The sequence below is a fragment of the Rattus norvegicus genome, chromosome 1 (assembly GCF_036323735.1).
Source record: "Rattus norvegicus strain BN/NHsdMcwi chromosome 1, GRCr8, whole genome shotgun sequence".
Classification (NCBI taxonomy): Eukaryota; Metazoa; Chordata; class Mammalia; order Rodentia; family Muridae; genus Rattus; species Rattus norvegicus.
This window is the reverse complement of record NC_086019.1, coordinates 19,751,908-19,773,751: the sequence shown is the minus strand read 5'-3', so window position 1 is coordinate 19,773,751 and position 21,844 is coordinate 19,751,908. Positions and strand designations below refer to the sequence as shown.

The following is a 21,844-nucleotide window of genomic DNA, read 5'->3' as shown; positions in this document are numbered from 1 at the left end:
CCTCCCTCTCTCCTTCCTTCAAGTTGCTTCACATTGCTTCTTTGGTGATGTTGTCCCGAGAAGTATCTAATATTGCTACTCGCAGGGCCATTTAAATTTAGTAGAAAAGGCAGAATCAGAGAAACTCTTTAGTTTAGTTTAGTTTAGTTTAGTTTAGTTTAGTTTAGTTTAGTTTAGTTTACTAAAACTCTATACTTTCTAGACTTATTGGGTAGGATACCCTTCATTTACCAAATTCACTCAGAAAGAAGCATGTGGGACAACAACATATCTAATACGTTATGCCTAAAAATGCTTCTTTAAAAATACTGGTTTCAAGGTCATAGGTAGCAATGTAAAGCCTAGTGGGGCACCAGTGGAAGGGGAAGCCCTTGGCCTTGCCAAGACTGGACCCCCAGAGAACGTGATTGTTGGAGGAGGGCGGTAATGGGGGGAGGATGGGGAGGGGAACACCCACATAGAAGGGGAGGGGGACAGGTTTGTGGGTCTGTTGGCCTGGAAACCAGGAAAGAGAATAACATTTGAAATGTAAATTAAAAATACCCAATTTAATAAAGATGGAAAAAAATGAATACTGGTTTCAAAGTGGTAACTAAAGAACAGAGTAATACGGGACATGCATTTCATGTCACAAAGAGTAACGTAATGCAAAGACAGCAGTGGATGCCGGGAGCTTTATGTGTCTTAATAATGCCAAAGGATCTCCCACGTTCTAGTGTGTGCTACACAACCATTGTATAATTAATACTTTCATACTAAAACATGACCTTGGAAGCCTGTGTCTCACTGTTTCTACAGGTTTGGGGCATTATGCTTGTGGTTCTGTTTTAACCTGTGAGTTAACATTCTGTTCATGAGTCTCATTATTCCTCTTATCAGATGGCCAGTTAACGCAGAAAGATCTTTTCTGGTACCTGAGATCTGGAACTTGCATGGTTTGACTTCTACCAGGAGAATGTTCTATAGGTGAGCTCTTTGCATAACTTAATATTCTTTGCTCCCACTACTCAATGGTTCATAAATGTCCTGCACAGCATTTCTTCCCATGACTCATTCATTGAGTCACAGCTGAGCTTCTCTAATGAGGGCAATTAGAGGATAGAAAACTGCACTTCAGGGGACTGTGGTGAAAACAGGTGGAAAAGTACACAGATAACTTATGGCACATTGGAAAGAGAATCCTTGCCCTGAGAGGGGTAAAAGGAACATGTGCTGACACCAGCACAATATTATGGCCACAGTCCCCAAGTTTCCAAAAAAAAAAAGCAGAAAATGGGCAAAGTTGACTTTAAAGATCCATTTTTATTTCCCGCCTAACATAAAAATAAGCCATTGCAATATGGCCTCTGCTGTCGAGATATTCTGGTATGCTACCTGGTGAAGGTTATTTGCTGAAATACATAGATAAAAACTTTGTTTTTCTTCTGTTAGCAAGATTGGCAGGTCATCCAGCTGGTCCCCAAATGACAGGTTGGGGTATAACTGACCCTAAACATTGCACACTGAGAATGAGTGTATGATTACTAATTTAATTGGTATGATCTTTCTCCTCCTTTTTGTCCTATTGCTTCTTTGTGCCAATTACCTTTCTAAAAGTTACTAACATAATTTGATGTTTTAAAAATACTAAATGCTTCTTAATCTCATCTTCATCAGGGTCTACTGTACTAAAGTTCTCAGGATTTCCAATGGGCAGCTCTTTTCAGTTCACTTTAATATTTTACGTGTTTACAGCCTATTAGTGATTTTGCCAATTTGCATATTTAATGGTAGTTCCTCCATTAAAGCTCATGAAATGGTACCATTTAGAGGTTTAATTTTTATTATAGAAGATTTTGATACATGTTCACTGTTCATTTCTAGGTTATTCTAACTGCATATACTAACTTTGAATTTGAACCAATCATAGGCTATGAATTTCCCATTGTAAAAAACCCATATAACACATTTTCCATATTGTGATATTAAAAATGTCACTTTGCTTGAGGTCAGTGTTCTCAATGTATACGAGTTATTTGCCATTATCATGATCCTCAAGGATCTGCTTGGTGGCAGTACCGTCATAATCCTCATTGTGAAGCCTTAAAACTTCAGATAGACTGTCTGTGTAGATGGCCTGTAGAAACACATTGATCTGACATATAAAATTGATGATTTTGTCCCTCCAGAACTAACACCTATTTCCTGAGGAACAGTTACTTGTTTGGGCTGATATTTCCACTGTCTGTACCTAGTCAAATGCCTAATTAAAAAAATACTGTGCTCTAGCCTACAAAACTCTCCTAGTGGCTACTGTTTACTTCTTCAGTGCTATTTTTGCCACAAAATAGATCAATTTGAAAAGCCTTACTAGGTAGCTTCCCTTATTTATCTATTTATTTTTTTTATTTCTTCTAATCAGAGGCTGCTGGGCTGACATCAATTTTTTTTTCAATAGCTTCCTCAGTACAGCCCCTCTCTGGAGAAATGGAGTCACAATAGCTTTCCTGTTTCACTCTCATGAAGCTGCCTCCTTATAAATTAGCTACAGCTTCAGCAATGTGTGTTCAACTGTGACTGTTAGTCAACTTGGAATTCTATTAACAAAGTTACTGAGAACATTTATGGTGACATTTAAGTTATTGTTTTAAAATGATAATTGCTTCAGAAATTTTGTAGTCACGCTTAGTTTTTGAGGCCTGTGTAGTCAATTATAGATTTTTTTCAAGAACTGCTTTGTTCTACTGTGCTGTAGTATTAAAATAAGTCAACACATGGAAAGATAATTAGTTAATTAGCAGTGTTTGCTGAGTGCATACTCTCTACATACATTGATCCTAAGTTATGTAATAAGTGGTGGTCTAGGAAAAGGCAAAAGAGAAATGAGAGTGTTTTCACTTCTTACAAGCTAATTAATTTAAAAGAACTATCAATATAGTAGTTAAAGTAGGCAAAAAATCCCAAAAAATAAAAACAAAAAACAAAACAGATTTTACCCAGCAACAATTCAAATAAGATCTGAGGTCCCCTGTGCCCTCCATTGCCTGGCCTACAGCTCTTCCTATATTCCCAGAGGCCTGCTGACATCAGTGACTAGTAGGCCTGCCAATACCAAGGACAACCAGATAGCTAAAGACCAACATAAGAACACAGTCTACAAGAGTCAGGCACTACCAGAACAAACTATCTTACTATACCAAGCCCTGAATATCCTATCACAGCTGAAGCACAAGAAGATGACCTTAAATCCAAACTTATGAAGATGACAGGTCCTTTAAAGGGGAAATGAATAAATCCTATAAAGAAATACAGAAAAATACAATCAAACAGGTATAGGAAATGAATAAAACTGTTCAGGACTTGATAAATAGAAGCAATAAAGAAAACACAAACTAAAGGAAACACTGGACATGGAAAAAGTAGGTAAGAGAACTAGCATCACTAAAAGAATAGACAGATGAAAGAGAGACTCTCAGTCAGAGAAGATATGATAGATGTACCTGATCAATTGATCAAAGAAAATGTTAATTCTAAAATGTTTCTAATGCAAAACATCCAGAAAATTTGGGACACTATGAAAAGACCAAACCTAAGAATAATGGGAATAGCAAAAGAAGGTTTACAGCTCAAAGGACCAGAAAATATTTTCAATAATATCATAGAAGAAATTTTCTCTAATATAAAGAAAGAAAACCCTATAAAAATACAAGAAACTTAGAGAACACTAAATAGTTTGAAACAGAGGAGAAAAATCTATCTACTACATAATAATAAAAACACTGAATATACAGAACAAAGAAAAATACCAAAGCCATGAAGGAAAAAGGCTAAGGAACACATAAAAGCAGACCTATCAGAATGAGTGGATGGATGGATGGATGAATGAATGAATAAATAAATAAATAAATAAATAAATAAATAAATAAATAAATAAATAAATAAATAAATACATGCAAGCCCAGGGCCAGATGGTTTTAGCTCAGAATTCTGCCAGACTTTTAAAATAGAGCTAATACAATATTATTCAGACTATTCCACAAAATAGAAACAGAAGGAACCCTATTAAACTCATTCAATGAGGCCATAGTCACATGCCAAGGACGAGACTCAGTGGAGAGGGATTCTGAGAGAAGGGGTGTCTGCCAATGGTGAAAATAAACAACTGGAAGTGAAATCGTGCTTCTGAGCTGGTGGCCTATGTTCTACTCGAGGTCACTTTCCAGATTGCTTTCTCTGTGTCCTGCTTTCTCAGGAGATCTCCATTCAGCTTTCTCTTTAGACAGTTTTCTGTTGCTATTCTTTGCTGGAGACAGTTCTCCAAGAAGCTCCTTCTTGCTATTCTAAAAAATTTTCTGGATGGCTTATCTCTTGAACATCATAAGCCCAGTCCTTTATTATACACATCACTTGAGTCATTTACTCCAGGTTCCCTTCTGACTATCCTATCAATCAGTATCTCATGACCTTAGCCCCTTGACTCTTAGGAAGAGATAAGAAGCATAAGCACAGACAATATGACAGCTGGGTGAGACTCCACCCTGGAATTATTATTTTCATCATTCCTTGACCCAAATTTGCTCTGTCTCAGGCTGACTTTGAACTCAGGAATCTGTCTGAATCTGTATCTGCCTGTCACAAGCTGGCTCATAGTGTAGCTGCCTCTTTTTTTTTTTTTTTTTTTACTTTTTGAGGCTCCTTAGACAATAGATATTGCATTCTTATGCTTTTGCATATTTGAGAAATTATGTTTTTGAACTCATGTTTTTAGAGTTCTTTTCCATAGCCTTAAGGGCTCTCCTGAATTTCCCAGCATTTACCATTTTGCTAAAGACATACACATACCCTTGACTTCTGGACTATTTCTAGTCATCCTGGAGTCATTGACTTTACATTCTTCAAAGAAGGAATATGAAAATATATACATAATTATGCAAATGATCCTCATGCTCACAACAGCCATCAACACTCCTGGACACTTGTGCCCCGTTGGCCCTAGTCCAGGGGTGAGAACTGTGTCTTTCTACCCCTAACAAGGCCAGGCCAGACTTGTCAGTTACTCTGATATCTAAACTACACAAAGACTCAAGGAAGAGAAAGAATTTGAGACTAATTACCCTTATGAACATTGTGGTGGTTTGAATATGCTTGGCCCAGGGAGTGGCACTAGTTGGAGGTATGGCCTTGATTGATTAAGTAGGTGTGGTCTTGTGGCAGGAAGTCTGTAACTGTTGAAGTCGTCTTTAAGATCTTCATTCTAGCTTCTTGGAAGGCAGTTTTCTCCTAGGTGCTTTCAGGACAAGAGGAGGAACTCTCAGCTCCTCCAGCCTTGTGCCTGCTGGATACTGCCATGCACCCACATTAATAATAATAGGATGAACCACTGAACCTACAAGCAAACCCCAATTAAATGTTGTCTTTATGAGAATTGCTTTGGTTATGATGTCTGTTTACAGTAACAAAACCATAACTAAGATAGTTGTTGTGATAGGTCTGATCATATTTTTGTAAGGAAGAATGTAGATTTGAGGACTTTGGACTTGAAAAGCAGTGGAATGCTTTAAGTGGGGCTGAATGGGACATCCTAGTAGGAACATGGAAGACTTTGTTGCTAAGGGGGATTTGAACTGTGGAAGACTGGTTCTAGAGGTTTCAGAAGAAAACATTTTAGTATGTGGCTGAGAGACTGTTCTTGTAATATTTGGGTGAAGAATGTGGCTGCTTTTTTACCCATGGCTGAAGAGTCTACCTGAAGCTAAGGAAAAGAGATTTATATTAATTGCATTGACAAAGGAAGTCTCAGAAAAGCCCAGCAGAGATTTTGTTCCCTGGTTAAGTCTCATGAAGAGCCTTCTGAACAAGTGTAGCAGTTTAGAAAGGAAAAATACAATATGCATGGTTCAAGTAATAAAGAGGCGGGGCTGGGGATTTAGCTCAGTGGTAGAGCGCTTACCTAGGAAGCACAAGGCCCTGGGTTCGGTCCCCAGCTCCGAAAAAAAGAACCAAAAAAAAAAAATAAATAAAATAAAGAGGCACCACGGAGGGGAAGGGAGCTGAATCCTGTCTTCAGGAAGATAGGTTAAGGAAGTAGTGATCTCAGAGCAACATCCCAACCATCTTAGCTTACTGTTTGTGTTTACAGCTGAACAAGGAATAGTTTTAATCAGGAATGAACTACAAGCCAGAAATAGAAGGCATACTTGTGATCCAGGTCTTGAGGCTGGAAGACACAGACTTTTGATCTGGATCTTGAAGAAGAGTGCCCATCAAAAGCTGAGGCCCAGGCAGGATGGTGCATACTTTTAATCCCAAGCAACAAAGACAAGCAGATCCCTGAGTTCAAGGCTGATCTGGTACAGAGCAAGGACTAGGTGAAGAAAAGCTTATTAACTCCAGGCATGCTGGTACACGCCTTTGATCCCAAGATTAAGGAGACAGAGCCATGTAATTCTCTCAGTTCAAGATCGATCTACAGAGCAAGTTCCAGGACAGCTAAATGTAGGCAGTGAGGGAGTTGGAAAATAGAAAGCTGGTAATAGAATAGGGAGGGGGGCATGTTCCAACCCCAGCAAGCAGCAAAAAATGGCAGCTTTAGAACCAAAAATAGAAGGGACTACTGGAACAATTGATGCTGGTTTACTGGAGCTAAGAAATTTGCAGTGATTCAGAAGAGAGCAGCATCACTGAGGTGAAATCTCAGAAGTGTTTTCTGAGAGCACAAATAAGCAGTGTTGTAAGTCATCCTGTATCTGGACTTGGTAATGTGTAAAAATCACCCAGGTGGTACTTGTTTTGAAGATATGAAGGGGTCATGAAGAGCAGTTGAGGCTTAGCACTGTGTGAGGCCATTGGTGAAGGAATAGCTACAAGTGTGTAGGTGGCCTAGCTCCAGCCAGTGCATACTATCTGGTTGCTGGTTCAGTCTCTGTGAGCACCCATGGGCCCATGTTAGTTTATTCTATAAGACTTTCTGTGTAGTCCTTCCCCATACCAGCTCCCTCCTTTAATCTCTGCACTCTTCTACAAGACTGCCTGAGTTCTGCCTTGTTAGGTTGTGTGTTTGTGCATCTCTTTCCATAAACTGCTATATGAAACCTCTCAGAAGACAGCAGTGGTAGGCCACTGACTAAAAGCATAGCAGAGTATCATTAGTAGTGTCAGGAGTTGGCTCTCTCCTATGGAATGGTCTCATGTTGGGTCAGTCATTGGTTGGCCATTACCTCAGTCTCTCCTCCATCATTATTCCTGAAGTGCTCATAGACAGAACAAGTTTTGGATGGAAGGCTCTGTGGGTGTGTCCCCACCCCTCCATTGGAAGTTCTTTGTTGCTATAGAAAGTGGCTTCTTCAAGCTTCATAGTCTTCACAGCAAGGAATCTCAAAAGACACCTGAGGGTCTACCCTGTCCCAGAGCTGCCACCCCTCCACTGACTTCTATTTCCTCTCTCATTCCTCCCTTTACACCCTCATTAACCTAACCCCTGCTTCCCTCCCTACCCCTCCCCTATACAGTTTTCTCACTCCATCTACATCAGAAGTCTATTTTGTTTCCCCTTCTGGGAAGACTGTTACCCTGGATTAGAGGATTAAAAGATAAAAGTATGCGTGTGTTCCATATAGCCTATTGCTCTTCACATATATTTTTCTCTATTCTAGTTTGATTAGTTTGTGGTACAGGGATCAAACCTAGTGTTTTGTGCATGATAATCAAATACTAAGCAGTAGCTAAATTTCTAGCTCTATCTTTTCATCCTGTGATGAGTTGAATATACAGAAATTTTGTTCATCAACAAGGAAGGCGAATTTATTATAAACAAACCATCTAGGATCTAAAAATGGAAAAAGAAGCAATAAAGAAATCCAAAGGGAGACATAGGTGGAGATAGAAAACCTAGAAAAGAGATCAGGAGTCACAGACCCAAGGATCACGAAGAGAATACAAGAGATAGAAGAGAGAATCCCAGGGGCAGAAGATACCGTAGAAAACATTGACACACCTGTCAAAGAAAATGTAAAACACAAAAAGTTCCTAACCCAAAACATGCAAGAAATCTAGGACACAATGAGAGATCACACTTAGGAATAATAGGTATAAAAGAAAGAGAAGATTCACAATTGAAAGGCCAGTAAATATCTTCAACACAATTATAGAAGAAAACTTCTCTAACCTAAAGAAAATGATGTCCATAAACATATAAGAAGACTATAGAACCTCAAAGAGATTGGACCAGAAAAGACATTCCTCCCATCCCATAATAGTCAAAAAAACAAAATGCACAAAACAAAGAAAGAATATTAAAAGCAGTAAGGGAAAAAGGTCAAGTAACATATAAAGGCAAACATATCAGAATTACACCAGACTTCTTACCAAAGTCTGTGAAAGACAGGAGATACTGGTCAGCTGTCATAGAGACCTTAAGAGAACAAAAATGCCAGCCTGAGCTACTATATCTAGCAAAACTCTCAATTAACACAGATAGGCATACCAAGATATTCCATGACAAAAACAAATTTACACAATATCTGTCCACAAATCCAGCCTACAAAGGATAATAGAAGGAAAACTCAAATACAATGAGGGAAACAACAAGATAGAAAAAGCAAGAAAGTAATCTTCTTGCAACAAACCTAAAGGAAGAGAGGCACACAAACATAATTCCACCTCTAACGAAAACAACAATCACTATTCCTTAATATCTCTTAACATCAATGGACTCAGTTCCCCAATAAAAAGACATAGACTAACAGAGTGGATACATAAAGAGGACCCAGCATTTTGCTGTACAAAGGAAACACACCTCAGTTGCAAATACAGATACTACCTCAGAGTAAAAGGAGGCTGGAAAACCACCTAGGAAATAAAAGGAAAAATCCACCAAGATGAACTCTCAATACTGAATATCTATGCTTCAAATGCAAGGGGACCTACATTTATAAAAGAAACCTTACTAAAGCTCAAAGTACACATTCCACCTCACAAAATAATAGGGGGAGATTTCAACACCTCACTCTCATCAATGGACGGATCATGGAAATAGAGACATAGAGAAACTAACAGAAGTTATGAACCAAATGGATTTAACAGATATTTATAGGACATTTCATCCTAAAACAAAAGAATATACCTTCTTCTCAGCACCTCATGGTACCTTCTCCAAAATTGACCATATAATCGGTCACAAAACAGGCCTCAACAGATACAAGTAGATTAAAATAATCCCATCCATGCTGTCAGATCACCATGAACTAAGGCTGGTCTTCAATAAAAACAAAAACAACAAAAAGTCCCCCCCCAACACACACTGAAGTTTAAAAACATTCTACTCAATGATAATTTGATCCAGGAGGAAATAAAGAAAGAAATTAAAGACTTTTTAGAATTTAATGAAAATGAAGGCACAGCTATCCTCAACAATAAAAGAATTTCTGGAAGAATCACCATCCCTGACCTCAAGCTGTATTATAGAACAATAGTGATAAAAACTGCATGGTATTGGTACAGAGATAGGTAGATAAATGGAATTGAATTGAAGATCCAGAAATGAACCCACACACCTTTAGTCACTTGATTTTGGAGAAAGGAGCTAAAACCATCCAATGGAAAAAAACATAGCATTTCAACAAATGGTGCTGGTTCAACTAGAGGTCAACATGTAGAAGAATGCAAATCGATCCATTCTTATTGCCCTGTACAAAACTAAAGTCCAAGTGGATCAAGGACCTCCACATCAAACCAGATACACTCAAACTAATAGAAGAAAAAGTGGGGAAGAGCCTCAATACATGGGCATTGGCAAAAACTTCCTGAACAGAACACTAATGGCTTATGCTCCAAGATCAAGAATGGACAAGTGGGACTTCATAAAATTGCAAAGCTTCTGTAAGGCAAAGGACACTGTCATTAGGACAAAACAGAAACCAACAGGTTAGGAAAAGATCTTTACCAGTTCTATACCTGATAGAGGTCTATTATCCAATATATACAAAGAACTCAAGAAGTTGGACTCCAGAGAATCAAATAATCCTATTAAAAATGGGGTACAAAGCTAAACAAAAGGTTCTCACTGAGGAATATCAAATAGCTGAGAAATACCTAAAGAAATGTTCACATCCTTAGGCATCAGGGAAATGCAAATCAAAACAACCCTGAGATTCCACCTCACAACAGTCAGAATGGCTAAAATTAAAAACTCTGGTAACAACAGATGCTGGCGAGGATGTGGAGAAAGAAGAACACTCTGCCATCGTTGGTGGGATTGCACACTGGTACAACCACTCTGGAAATCAGTCTGGCAGTTCCTCAGAAAATTGGACATAGTACTACCTGAGGACCAGCTATATCTCTCCTGGGCATATACTCAAAAGATTCTCCAACATATAACAAAGACACATGCTCCACTGTGTTCACTGCAGCCTTATTTATAATAGCCAGAAGCTGGAAAGAACCCAGATGCCCTTCAACAGAGGAATGGATACAGAAAATGTGGTACATCTACACAATGGAATTCTACTCAGCTATCAAAAACAATGACTTTATGAAATTCGTAGGCAAATGGATTGAACTAGAAAATATCATCCTGAGTGAGGTAATCTAATCCCAAAAAAACACATGGTATGTACTCACTGATAAATATATATTAGTTCCAAACCTCAGCTTACCCAAGATATTCATGCCACAGACCACATGAAGCTTAAGAAGAAGGATGACTAAAGTGTGGATACGTCAGTCCTTCTTAAAATGGGGAACAAAAATATTGATAGGAGGAGATTTAGAGACAAAATTTGAAGCAGAGATTGAAGGAATAGCCACTCAGAGCCTTCCCCACCTGAGGATCCAGCCCATACACATACAGCCACCAAACCCAGACAATATTGCTCATGCCAAGAAGTGAATGCTGACAGAACCTGATATAGCTGTCTCCTGAGAGGCTCTGACAGAGCATGACGAATACAGAAGTGAATGTTAGCAGCTGATCATTGAAGTGAGAATAGAGTCCCCAATGGAAGAGTTAGAGAAAGGACTGAAGGAGTTGAAGGGGTTTGCAACCCCCAGGGACTCAACCGTCATCTAAAGAGTACACCTGAACAGACCCATGGCTCCATCTGCATATTTAGCAGAGGATGGCTAATATTTTTGTTGGAAATCAGTGGAGGAGAAGCCCTTGGTACTGTCAAGGCTCGATGCCCCAAAATATGGGAATTTCAAGGCAGGGATGTTGGAAGGGGTGGGTTGGTGGGTGGGGAACACCCTCATAGAAGAAGGGGTAAGGGGATGAGATAGGGGGTTTTATGAACTGGCAACTGCGAAACAGGATAACATTTGAAATATAAATAAAAAAAATCCAATAAAAAATAAAGAAAAAAATAGGCCTGAGGTTCCTAATGAAGAAGTTCTTTAAATTGTTTTCATACCTAATGGTGGGCTCTTACTCAAGGAAACCATGAAAAGAGAGCCAGGCCAGCCAGACAACTCAGCACATAAGGTGCTGTTTGCCAAACTGACAACCAGTGTTCAATTTCCATGCTTTACAAGGAGTACTGAAAAAAACAACTTCTGCAAGTTTTCCTCGATATTTATAGGAGTGCTGTAGAATTATGCTTACACATACACACACACACACACACACACACACACACACTAAATCAATAGTGTAATTTAAAAGTTTGAGAAATAAAAACATTTTACAAGTCAGTTATGAAAAATTCTTATGTAAAAATATAGAGATATATGTAAATTATTAATATTATTTTACAGATGCATACTTATATACCTATTATTTATATCTATTTTATATTCTACTCATAAATATATATCCTTAAATATAATTATTTGAATATTAATACTACATGAGCACACATGTACACACGTACATACATACATACATACATACATACGTACATACATACATGCTTTAAACCAAAACAAACACTTATCATTTTATTGTAAGTATTAGGTAACATTTTTCTTATGAGGCATTTTGATACATTTATCTTTTTAATAAGTTGGCACATCGGATTCAAATCATACTTTAAAAAAGGAAATATCTCATTGCTTTATGCACAACTAGGTGTTTAGTATTTAAATTGTATGTATGGCTGTTTTAAATACTTAGCTATTTATCGTTCTTGTAAACAAGAGACAATGGACAATTCATCACAACGTGTTGCCTCTACATTGTGCCATGGTTCATTATTTAGACACCATGATATAATTATGCTGTGACAGGATTTTGTAATAGAACTAACTCAATCACTATGTGTGTATATTTTTTTGTATAGTAAGAATTTTGTTGGAATCTTATAAAACTAGCTTTTGGCAAAATTTTATCATAAGACTTCTTAAGAGGTGATTTTTTTGCATTTAAAATATTACATTCTTGAAGGATGTTTGTTAATGATGCTATTTAATTCATTTTAAATCACTTTTATGATTTCTTAATCACTGGTTGTTATCGTGTGTTTTAAGGCTTCAAGTAGCTTTGTGGAGGCATTTTTCTCACAGTTACAATCACTCCTAACAAGACTTGAGGACAGCTTCCAGAGCTGTCCCTGTGAGCACAGTTGATTTCCTTAGCCCTCCTGCTCCAGCCTTTGGGGTTCTGCCTCCCAAAGGAGCTGAAAGAGATGAAGCTCGCCCACCTCTTTTATCTCTCCTCCCTTAAGCAGAGCAGAGGCATAGGCTCTCTTTAAGGTGTGTTATCTAAACGTGCATCTTTTGTCCTGCTTGAGATCTGTGTTCTACAGACTCACAAAGCTCCCCTCCTGCTTTTAGCTTCGCCCTACCTGTCTGCACTGGAGCAAATGACAAGATGAGAAATGGCTGCAGCACTCTGGGAAAACAAGGAAGCATGAACAATGTTTTTCCCAGTGCTTTTTAGAGGAGAAGAACTGAAGGCTGTGGGGTGTACACCATAGCATTCAGTGCAGGGGCGGGGGTTCTGAACCACAGCCACTACTCAATCACTGGGGTTCAGTACTGGTCTGAGAGAGCAATTTTTCATTTCCAATAATACTGGAATGCAATACACTAAATCTAGAAAATTTATTATATTTCAACACATGAGAGCCTTTATAACAGCTTTCTGGTCACTGTATAGCCAATAAGTGGTTCAGTTTTAATAGACCAAGATAGGTGCTTAAATATTCTGTAATATAATACATGTGTGTTACACAAACATTTTATTTATATAGTTTTATTATTATTATACGTGTGTAAGTAAATATACATAAAATAGACAAATAATACACCATGTAGCATTTTAAAATGTTTTTTCTAATACACATTTAAATTAATATTAAAAATATTTGTTATGCTACAATATCTGTATACACCAAAATATCTATTATTATTACCATATATACCTAAATATGTGTAATAAATTAATAAACTAAAGGGAAGTTTTCATTTAAATGTCTTTGCTTTTAATAAGGCTCCATTGAGGACATTAAAAGTATTTTCATGTTTATAATAATATGCATGGCACTATTTGAAAAAGATGGCTCATTCACCCAGAAAATACAGTTCCACATTAATCAAAACACCACGGACAGACTTCTGTAGCTGAAGCAAACCAGTCCTATCATTTTGGACTTGTGCATGCTTCTGTTTCCTATGTGTCTGGAGGCTACAGGTGTAATATGTCTCTTAGTGTTAACCTGGTGAGCTATTAGCTGATTATGTACAAGAAATAAAGGGCTTGGGGATTTAGCTCAGCGGTAGAGCGCTTGCCTAGGAAGCGCAAGGCCCTGGGTTCGGTCCCCAGCTCCAAAAAAAAAAAAAAAAAAAAAAAAGAAAAAAAGAAAAGAAAGAAAGAAAATCACCTTCCTGCATGTCCTCGTGGGAGAACATATCAAATCTTTAATCAATCTCACTAGGCCTTCTTTCACTTAGATGATGAGACAGAAGAGTTCAAATATGGCGAAAAATTTAAAGACCTGTCTTCACTCAGATTTTTCAGGATTATTTTTTTTTTAAAATAAAAAATTAAACCCTCAACAGAATTCTTTTAGGAAGTAGATACAAAGGTATATAGTTTTAGTTTGAAACATTTTTGCACAATGGGAGAAAATAATTTTTTAAGAAATAAGATAGACCACTGATAGAAGTTGTGGTAGTGAGTCTGCCAACCACTTAATGATGCATAGAGTAATATTCACATAATAGATAGTCGTGTGCCCAGGAGAAGCTTTACAAATGTCTAGTAGCAACAGACATAACAGAAGCCGTCCTAGGTCTCAACAGTGGGACATAATCAAATTAACCAGCCTACCTTACAGCTACAGGGCCCAATACAAGGGTCCTGGTTTGTGCTCCCCAAGCCACTGCAGTTACAGGGTTGACAGTCTGGATAACCACGGTAACCCCTGACACAGCGATCACAGTTCATGCCTCCAAAGCCAGGTTTGCAGTAACAGGACCCAGGTTTCAACCCTAAGGGAAGAAGCATTGCACATCAACATAGTCGAGGGAAAACAGATTGAATTCTTCAGGTTTCAATTACAGTAACTGTTAAATTGAATTTTGATCACAAAATTTGATTTTTTTTTAAAAAAGATTCTACTTTTTTTGTAAGCAATTTTAAATTTAAATGTATGTTAGTCATATTCTTCCCGACCCCTAAGTCATTCCGGATTCTCCCTGCTCCCTACCAATTCAAGTTTAAGTTCTTTCTCACAAATAAAAACCTAACACAACAGCAAAAGCTAAAAAAAGGAATACAAAACCACCATAAAGAACACACACACACACACACACACACACACACACACACACACACCCCAAACTCTATCTAAATAAAAGTACACACAAAAGCTGTGGAGTCCGTTATATGTTGGCCAGTTACTCCAAAACATGAGGACTGCCCTGGAGCAGTTAATATACCCAATGTTGCTCTATTGAAGAAAACTGAGTTTCCCTCTCTTAGGAGGTATAAGTGACAGTTCAGTTGTTAGCCGTTACCCTAGTGGCTAGTTTGTTATTCATATCAAAATAAAATATTATAGGACAAAACGAAAACTATCACATTCAAGTTGGACAAGATAAATCAACACTAGGAAAAGAGCCCCGAGAGAAGGAACAAGAATTAGAGATCCACTAGTTTGCTTGCCCGAGAATAAAAACTAAACTGGAAGCTGTAATATCCACAAACAGGGCCTAGTGCAGGTCCTGTGCGTTCTGCTTCAGTCTCTGAGTTCATATGAACTTTTCTCATGCAGGCTTAAATGACTTTCTTTTCTCATGTATGTCACTAAAGCTAAAACTAGAGAGTCTTTTGGGGCCTAAATAAAAATCGCACTGGTTATGCAAACATAGTAGTTCTATGTATCTATAAAACGTATTAAAAGCAAGTGGCTAGAGAGATGGTTAAGCAGTTAAGAGCCCTTGCATACCTTACAGAGGAGCAGGTTTGGTTCTAAGCACTAACATGGTGCTTAGAACCATCTGTCACTCCTGATCTAGGGGATTCCACCAGCTCTTCTGGCTGCTGTTGCTGGTACCAGACACTCACATGGTATGCATGTATACATTTACATATACATATACATATATATATATACATATATATATATACACACACATACACATACAGATACACATACATATACATATACATGCGGACAAAACAACCATGCCCATAAAATAAACTGTGCTCTCCATCATGCAAAGACAAAGCACAATGAAATGCAATGACACAGTGTAAAAGAACATGGCAAAGAGAAATAGTGAGTATAAACAAGACAAGCACACGTTCCACTACTGTCAAGAATAGGCTTGCATAAGGTGCACAGGGGTCTGGAACATGGCTGGAAATATTAAACACAGAGGACACGAGTCTATGTCAGGAAAGCACGAGGAAAAGTAAATACTATTTGGGACCATGAAATAGGACTTAAAATCATAAACACTAGGTTTATATTGATAAAGATGGATTTTATTGTTTGAGTTTGCTTCAAAGTAGTGCTGACTATAGGTGCTAGAGAGATGGGCCTATGGTTAAGAGTTCTTCCTGCTTGTCCAGAGGACTCAGGTTCAAGTCTCATCTCCCACATGGAAAGTCACAATTATCAGTGTCCCCATTTCCCCTTCAGGACCCAGCAAAAGGAAACAGGTGAGACAAGAGGAGTATGGTATTAGGTTGTTTCTCTTTATACAATTTTTATTGTTATTGCTTCTAAACTACCAATATATAACACATGTATTTTCCTAATTTTTCTATTTCTAATAGATTTTTAAAAGAATACACTTATTTTAGGGTGGAACTTAATATTATTCATAATGCCATTGGGAATTATTTGTCATTTAAAGAGAAAAAGACTTCATGATGACAGACTTTAACTTTAAGGTTACTAGGGAGAAAATGTACACGGTCTTTACTATTTGCTACTTCCAATATGCTACGCATCCTGGGCAACTACCCTGAATGGAGCTCTCAAATGTTAATTTTATTCTGTCGTCACACTTGATTCCTTGATGTTGAGAGTTTATTGTGAATTTTAATCCTTGAAGTACTTGGTTTCGCCTCATAGTACTGCCCTCTGTGACCCTTCCCACAGAGGTGGTGTCACCTACATCCCATAGTGTGATTTCCATTCACTCCCAAGGCTGCACATACATCTCTCAACACTGCCAACTTATACTGGGACCAGTGAAGTTACAAAGCAATCTAAGTAACAGGATGTAAAACACTATATATATATATATATATATATATATATATTGCTTTATACATAAATACCTTTTCTTTTTACACCTCCCCCATCTCTCTGTCTGTTTCTGTCTCTGTCTCTCTGTCTCTCTCTGTGTGTCTCTCTGTCTCTCTCTCTGTGTCTCTCTGTCTCTGTCTCTGTCTGTCTCTGTCTCTCTGTCTCTCTGTCTCTCTCTCTCATACACACACACACACACATACACAATTGTCATATAACATCATTTTTATCAAGGATACATCACATAGATGACAGTGGTCCCATAAGACTGTACTGCTTGGTGACATCAGAGTTAGTATAATGCCCACTGTGACATTTCTACAGTTAATGTGGTTAATGACAAATCTCTAAGAATTTATTTTATAATAAAGTGACACGTTATTATACACACACATCAAGGCAGATGATCAACATTTTTGTTTGCTTTTCAAACACTGCTGTTCAGCACAAAATAAGTTATTATGGTAAAAAAAATGGGGTCCTACAGAGTACACCATTTGATGTCAGAATCCTGACTATGTGACTGGAATTAATGAAAAATTCTCTGCAAAAAAATGATGTTTGGCATCTGATCATCATTTCCTCAGTGTGACAGTTCTCCACTGTGCCTCACCTCGCCGGGTGTGTTTCTCATCCTTGATACAGACTTCACTAAGGGAGCCAGCTGGATCGCAGTGACATGGCTGGCACGGTCTTGGATAACTTGGTGACACCTGAAAGATTGATAAGGATTGAATCAAGCATAATAAAAATGCCAGTATTTTCAACTCAGCGAACAATTCAGGATAAATTAGTTTTAAAAATATGTTGCAAATTATTCTGATAAAATTATAAGTATTTAACGTGGATTGGTGGACTTCTAAAATCCAAATTCGCTAAGTGGGTACACATCTGCAACTTATGTGTAGCCCTTGGGTGCCCTTTGGTTGGTGACTTGGTCTCTGGGAACCAAGGGTTCAGGTTAGTTGACTCTATTTGTCTTCCTGTATGGTTCCTAGCCCTTCCGAGTTCTTTAGTCTTTCTCCCCTGGGTAGGAAATTTCAATTTGATAACACCTACATTATGAGACTTTGCCATAGATGCAAGAAGCAAAAAAAAAAATGTAAAATCTCCTAGATTTAGCTGTTTATCTAATTTAAAATTAATTAATATCAAATTTCATTCTAAGCAGCCATGAAAAGGGAGAAATCCAAAGCTCAGGAACCTTACTTGGGAATTCTAGTCTAAAATGTACTTAATATTTGGAACCAGTTTAATTTCCATCCCACACAAATGGTTTTTTAATCTGAAAAAAAATGAAGCATTTCCCAGCTCTTTTGTTTGAGGCTGGTAGAGCCTATTATGAATGACTGACAAAAAAATTGTAAAAACAAAGAATTAAAGTTCCAAATCCCCTTTTCAGCAACACAAAAGTCCTTAACTAAATAAAATCACGCCTTGCGTGAAAATTATATTGTTTTTATAAATTAACCATACTTGATAAAGAAATGCAAAACTGTTTTTATGTCTTGCAAGTGAATACAAATGACAAAGCCAACAGGGAAAGTGAAAATACTTATATTTATTTTAAAAGGTGCAGAAGAACATTTGACAAAATGCTTCAGCCTTTTTTTTTTATTATAAAAATGCTCAGCTACCTGGGAGGAGCAGAGAAGTTGCTGAATCTGATAAACAGGATCCATAAAAATCCCATAAATCACATCACACTCAATAGTGAATTATTGTGTTTATATTCAGAGGGAGAACAAAATAAAAATGTCACCTCTCACCATTTCTATTTAACATTGGAATAAATCTTGCAAAGTAAGGAGTGAGCCTGGCACTATTTGTAGATGAGAATCTAAGTGCAATTCCAAAAATTACCTTAAGATCACTAGAACAAATAAATGTATTTTCAATCAATACAGATGATAAACTCGGTATTAATTTTTCTTAATAGAAGCATGAACGAATTGGGAAAAAGTTTTACCTAACCATTAATCATTATTTTGGATGCAAAAAAAAATTCCAAAAAGCCTGTTTAAACTAATTAAGGATATGTAAGGTCTCTATTCAAAAATTATTGTTACAAACAAATTTTTGCAAAGTACATGGAAAAATGATGCATTCATAAAATGACTCAACTTTAATATGATATTCTTTCTTTCCTTATTTATATATAGATTCTAAACAAAGAGCAATCAATGTTATCTTTATTTGAAATTTTGATTGTAAAATTCTATGAGTATTTCTACTTATATGCACCTGGCCAGTCTGAAAACATACATGTAACATTGTACAGAACCCCACATACATGTATATAATACCAATTGATGAAAAAAGAGGCCACAATTTAACCAAAAACACCTGAAAGGGTGGGTAGAAGGTACATGGGAGAATTTAGAGGAAATAATGGGGTGTGAGAAAGAATTTAATTATAATCTGAAAAAGTAAACAAAGTTTTACAATGATGTTAATTCAGATAATCTATCAAAAAGAGAGACTTACTCCAAATGCCATATAAAATGAGTGAATCTGCATTACTTGACACTAAGTGTACTAAGTGTCTGTACAAATTGATTCCCATTCTATGGCTACATCATATGATGTCCAAAGGACTAGTAGTAAGTCTAAATCATTATTTTACCATTCTAAATATAAAAATTTGGTCAAGATGTTGACTAAAATTGAAAAATAAAATTTTATAAACCAGAAAAAGGTATCTTTTACTTGAGCATGTGCTTCAAGATAGATGGCACACAAATGACCAACAGGCATGTGAGATCAAAATTAAATATATGAAAGAGTTTCAAACCCTTGAGAATGACTAAGATCCAAAACCACTGTCAACCATAAAGAGCGGGAACTCACACACATCAAATATTTTTTACCAACGTGTAAAATGTCATTGATAATTTGATAACAATGTGACAATTTCTTATACACTTAAATATAGACCTGTCCTATGGAATGACCATTTTATTTTTAAGTACTTCCAGAAACTAAATTAAAATGACAATCACCTGGCATGCATAGACTTGCTTGTTAATCAGAGTCTGAAAATCACCTAAATATTCAATGAGGGGAGAATGGATTGAATGACTTTATTTGCTCATGCAAAAGTATACTATCAGATCCTTAATGAGGAATCATTGGTGCCTATAAGGACATGGATAAATAATTCTTGAAATGTTATCATGTGAGAAATGAAAACACAAATGAAAAAGTACTGTATGATTCTACTACTTTTGTTTGTTGGTTTGTTTTATGTTTACTGAGAGATAAACCTAATTAGTGTTCTAAGATAAGAAGATAGTTTTTCAGGAATGAAGTCCAATTGGAAAAAGGCAAAATAGACATTTCTGGAGTGGCCGTAGCACCACATATCACATCCATAAGGAGGTGTGACACTTTGAGATAAGAAAAGTTCTCGTCACCTTAGGAAGTATGGCGTCCAGTGTTTATACATCTTGTTAGTTTGGGATACATACTTTTTTTGGAAATGCAAAAATAAAACTTTATGAAAATAGGTGTTCCTTACCCCTTTTGGTCTGAAGAATCCATCAATACACGTCTCACAATTTATTCCAGCAGTGTTGTGTGTGCAGTTGATGCAAACACCCCCTCCAATGTATTTCCCATGTATATTTAGACTTAGATTTCTGCTGGCAACAGTTTCATCATAGTAGCATTCTTCAGCTTTTCCGTGACAATTGCAAGCTACGATCAGAATACAAAGTGGTAAGTACTAATTTCAGGCTTCAAATATATTTAAAACTATTTTATTATCCATATAGCATAAACATAAATCTATTAAAAGGTATTTTTACTTTATATATATATACATTCATACATATATATGTATATCTATATATACATATATTCATTCTTATAATTGAATTTGAAATAATTAAATCTATAAATTCAGCTGAGTAGCAAATGCCAATAATTCACTGGTTTTTCAAATATAATTACAATTCTATATAGTTTGACCTACAATCTATTATGACAGATAAATTATTGAACAAACCATGAAATGATTACCAACCACACAATCTATGATGGATAATGCCCGTAGGTGACCCTCTGTACTACATCCTGTGGGTAAGCGGACAGGGAGGAGTTAATATATCCTTTTGGTCATCATCAATAACAAGCAACCCTTTTCAATAGGCCAGAATCTCTGATAGTCATTCTACATTTGCTATTATTGATTTCAATTACAATGCAACTCTCTTCATACCTCACTAAACCAAGCCAGAGACAGGTGATTTTGCATACGAGATACCCCCATCACTATAGATTCAGGAATCTGCATTCCAAACACTGCCACAGTCCTCTCCGATCCTTCCCAAACAATGAGACAAATACATGGTAGATTGTAGAGAGAATCTTTTGTGCACAGGGTGGAACCATCAATAAAAAGCTCGTGGCCTATGAGCATAAGGCAGGAAATGCTAGGTGGGAGTTCCAGTAGAGAGATAACAATGCTGGGAAAGAATCAAGAGTGGGAGATTCACCCAGACTCTGAGGAAGACAAATACATTAAAGTGAAGAGGGGTAAGTATGCGTCTGGCACACTTAGAATAGAATAAATGGATTACATAAGTTGGTGAGCTAGTTGGTGAGGGAGACAAAGCTTGTGAGATCCTGAGGTAGTGTGGATCGGATGAACTTGCCCTGGGTTAGCAATTATGTGCTATGAATAATGTCCTTATATAGTGTGTTTTCTCATAAACATGAGACAGTCAATAGTCATTAGCAGATGGGGGTGTCTAAAAGCATCTGCTGAGCTGACGAATACACCACCATTACAATGACATCATTTCCACAACGCCGTCACCATAACGCTATCACCATGCCACCTTCACCGTAATGCCTTTTAAACGCATTTGATCAGCTTGTCCTGCTCTCCACCCTCTTTTTCTTTCTCATGTTGTATGGTAGGGATTCTAGACAGAGCAAAGGCGAGCAACTTTTCCCCGCAAAGGCTGTGTAAAGCTTTGAAATGTATGGGTCATTTTTATGAGGGTAAAAATCAGGGAAAGATATTGTAAAGCCTCTGAAAGATTTGGTTCTGTGTTCTTTCACTGATTTGTGTTTGTGTATCAGAAGGTATGCATGTGCACGTGTGCATGGCCACACACACACACACACACACACACACACACACACAGGTGTGCATG

General features: G+C 37.2%; 1 protein-coding gene across 8 annotated transcripts in view; it reads right to left on the bottom strand.

Annotated features, from left to right (window-relative positions):
- The window catches only part of Lama2 (laminin subunit alpha 2), a 647,931-nt gene that overhangs the window by 366,305 nt on the left and 259,782 nt on the right, over positions 1-21,844 (bottom strand). For all 8 annotated transcript variants that reach the window (XM_063264627.1, XM_063264628.1, XM_063264630.1 and 5 more), the window contains exons 8-10: positions 20,200-20,378; positions 17,293-17,392; positions 14,246-14,406 (exon numbers count right to left, since the gene is read on the bottom strand). In XM_063264627.1, coding sequence (XP_063120697.1) covers positions 14,246-14,406; positions 17,293-17,392; positions 20,200-20,378 — 440 coding nt within the window. The remainder of the gene's footprint in view (positions 1-14,245; positions 14,407-17,292; positions 17,393-20,199; positions 20,379-21,844) is intronic.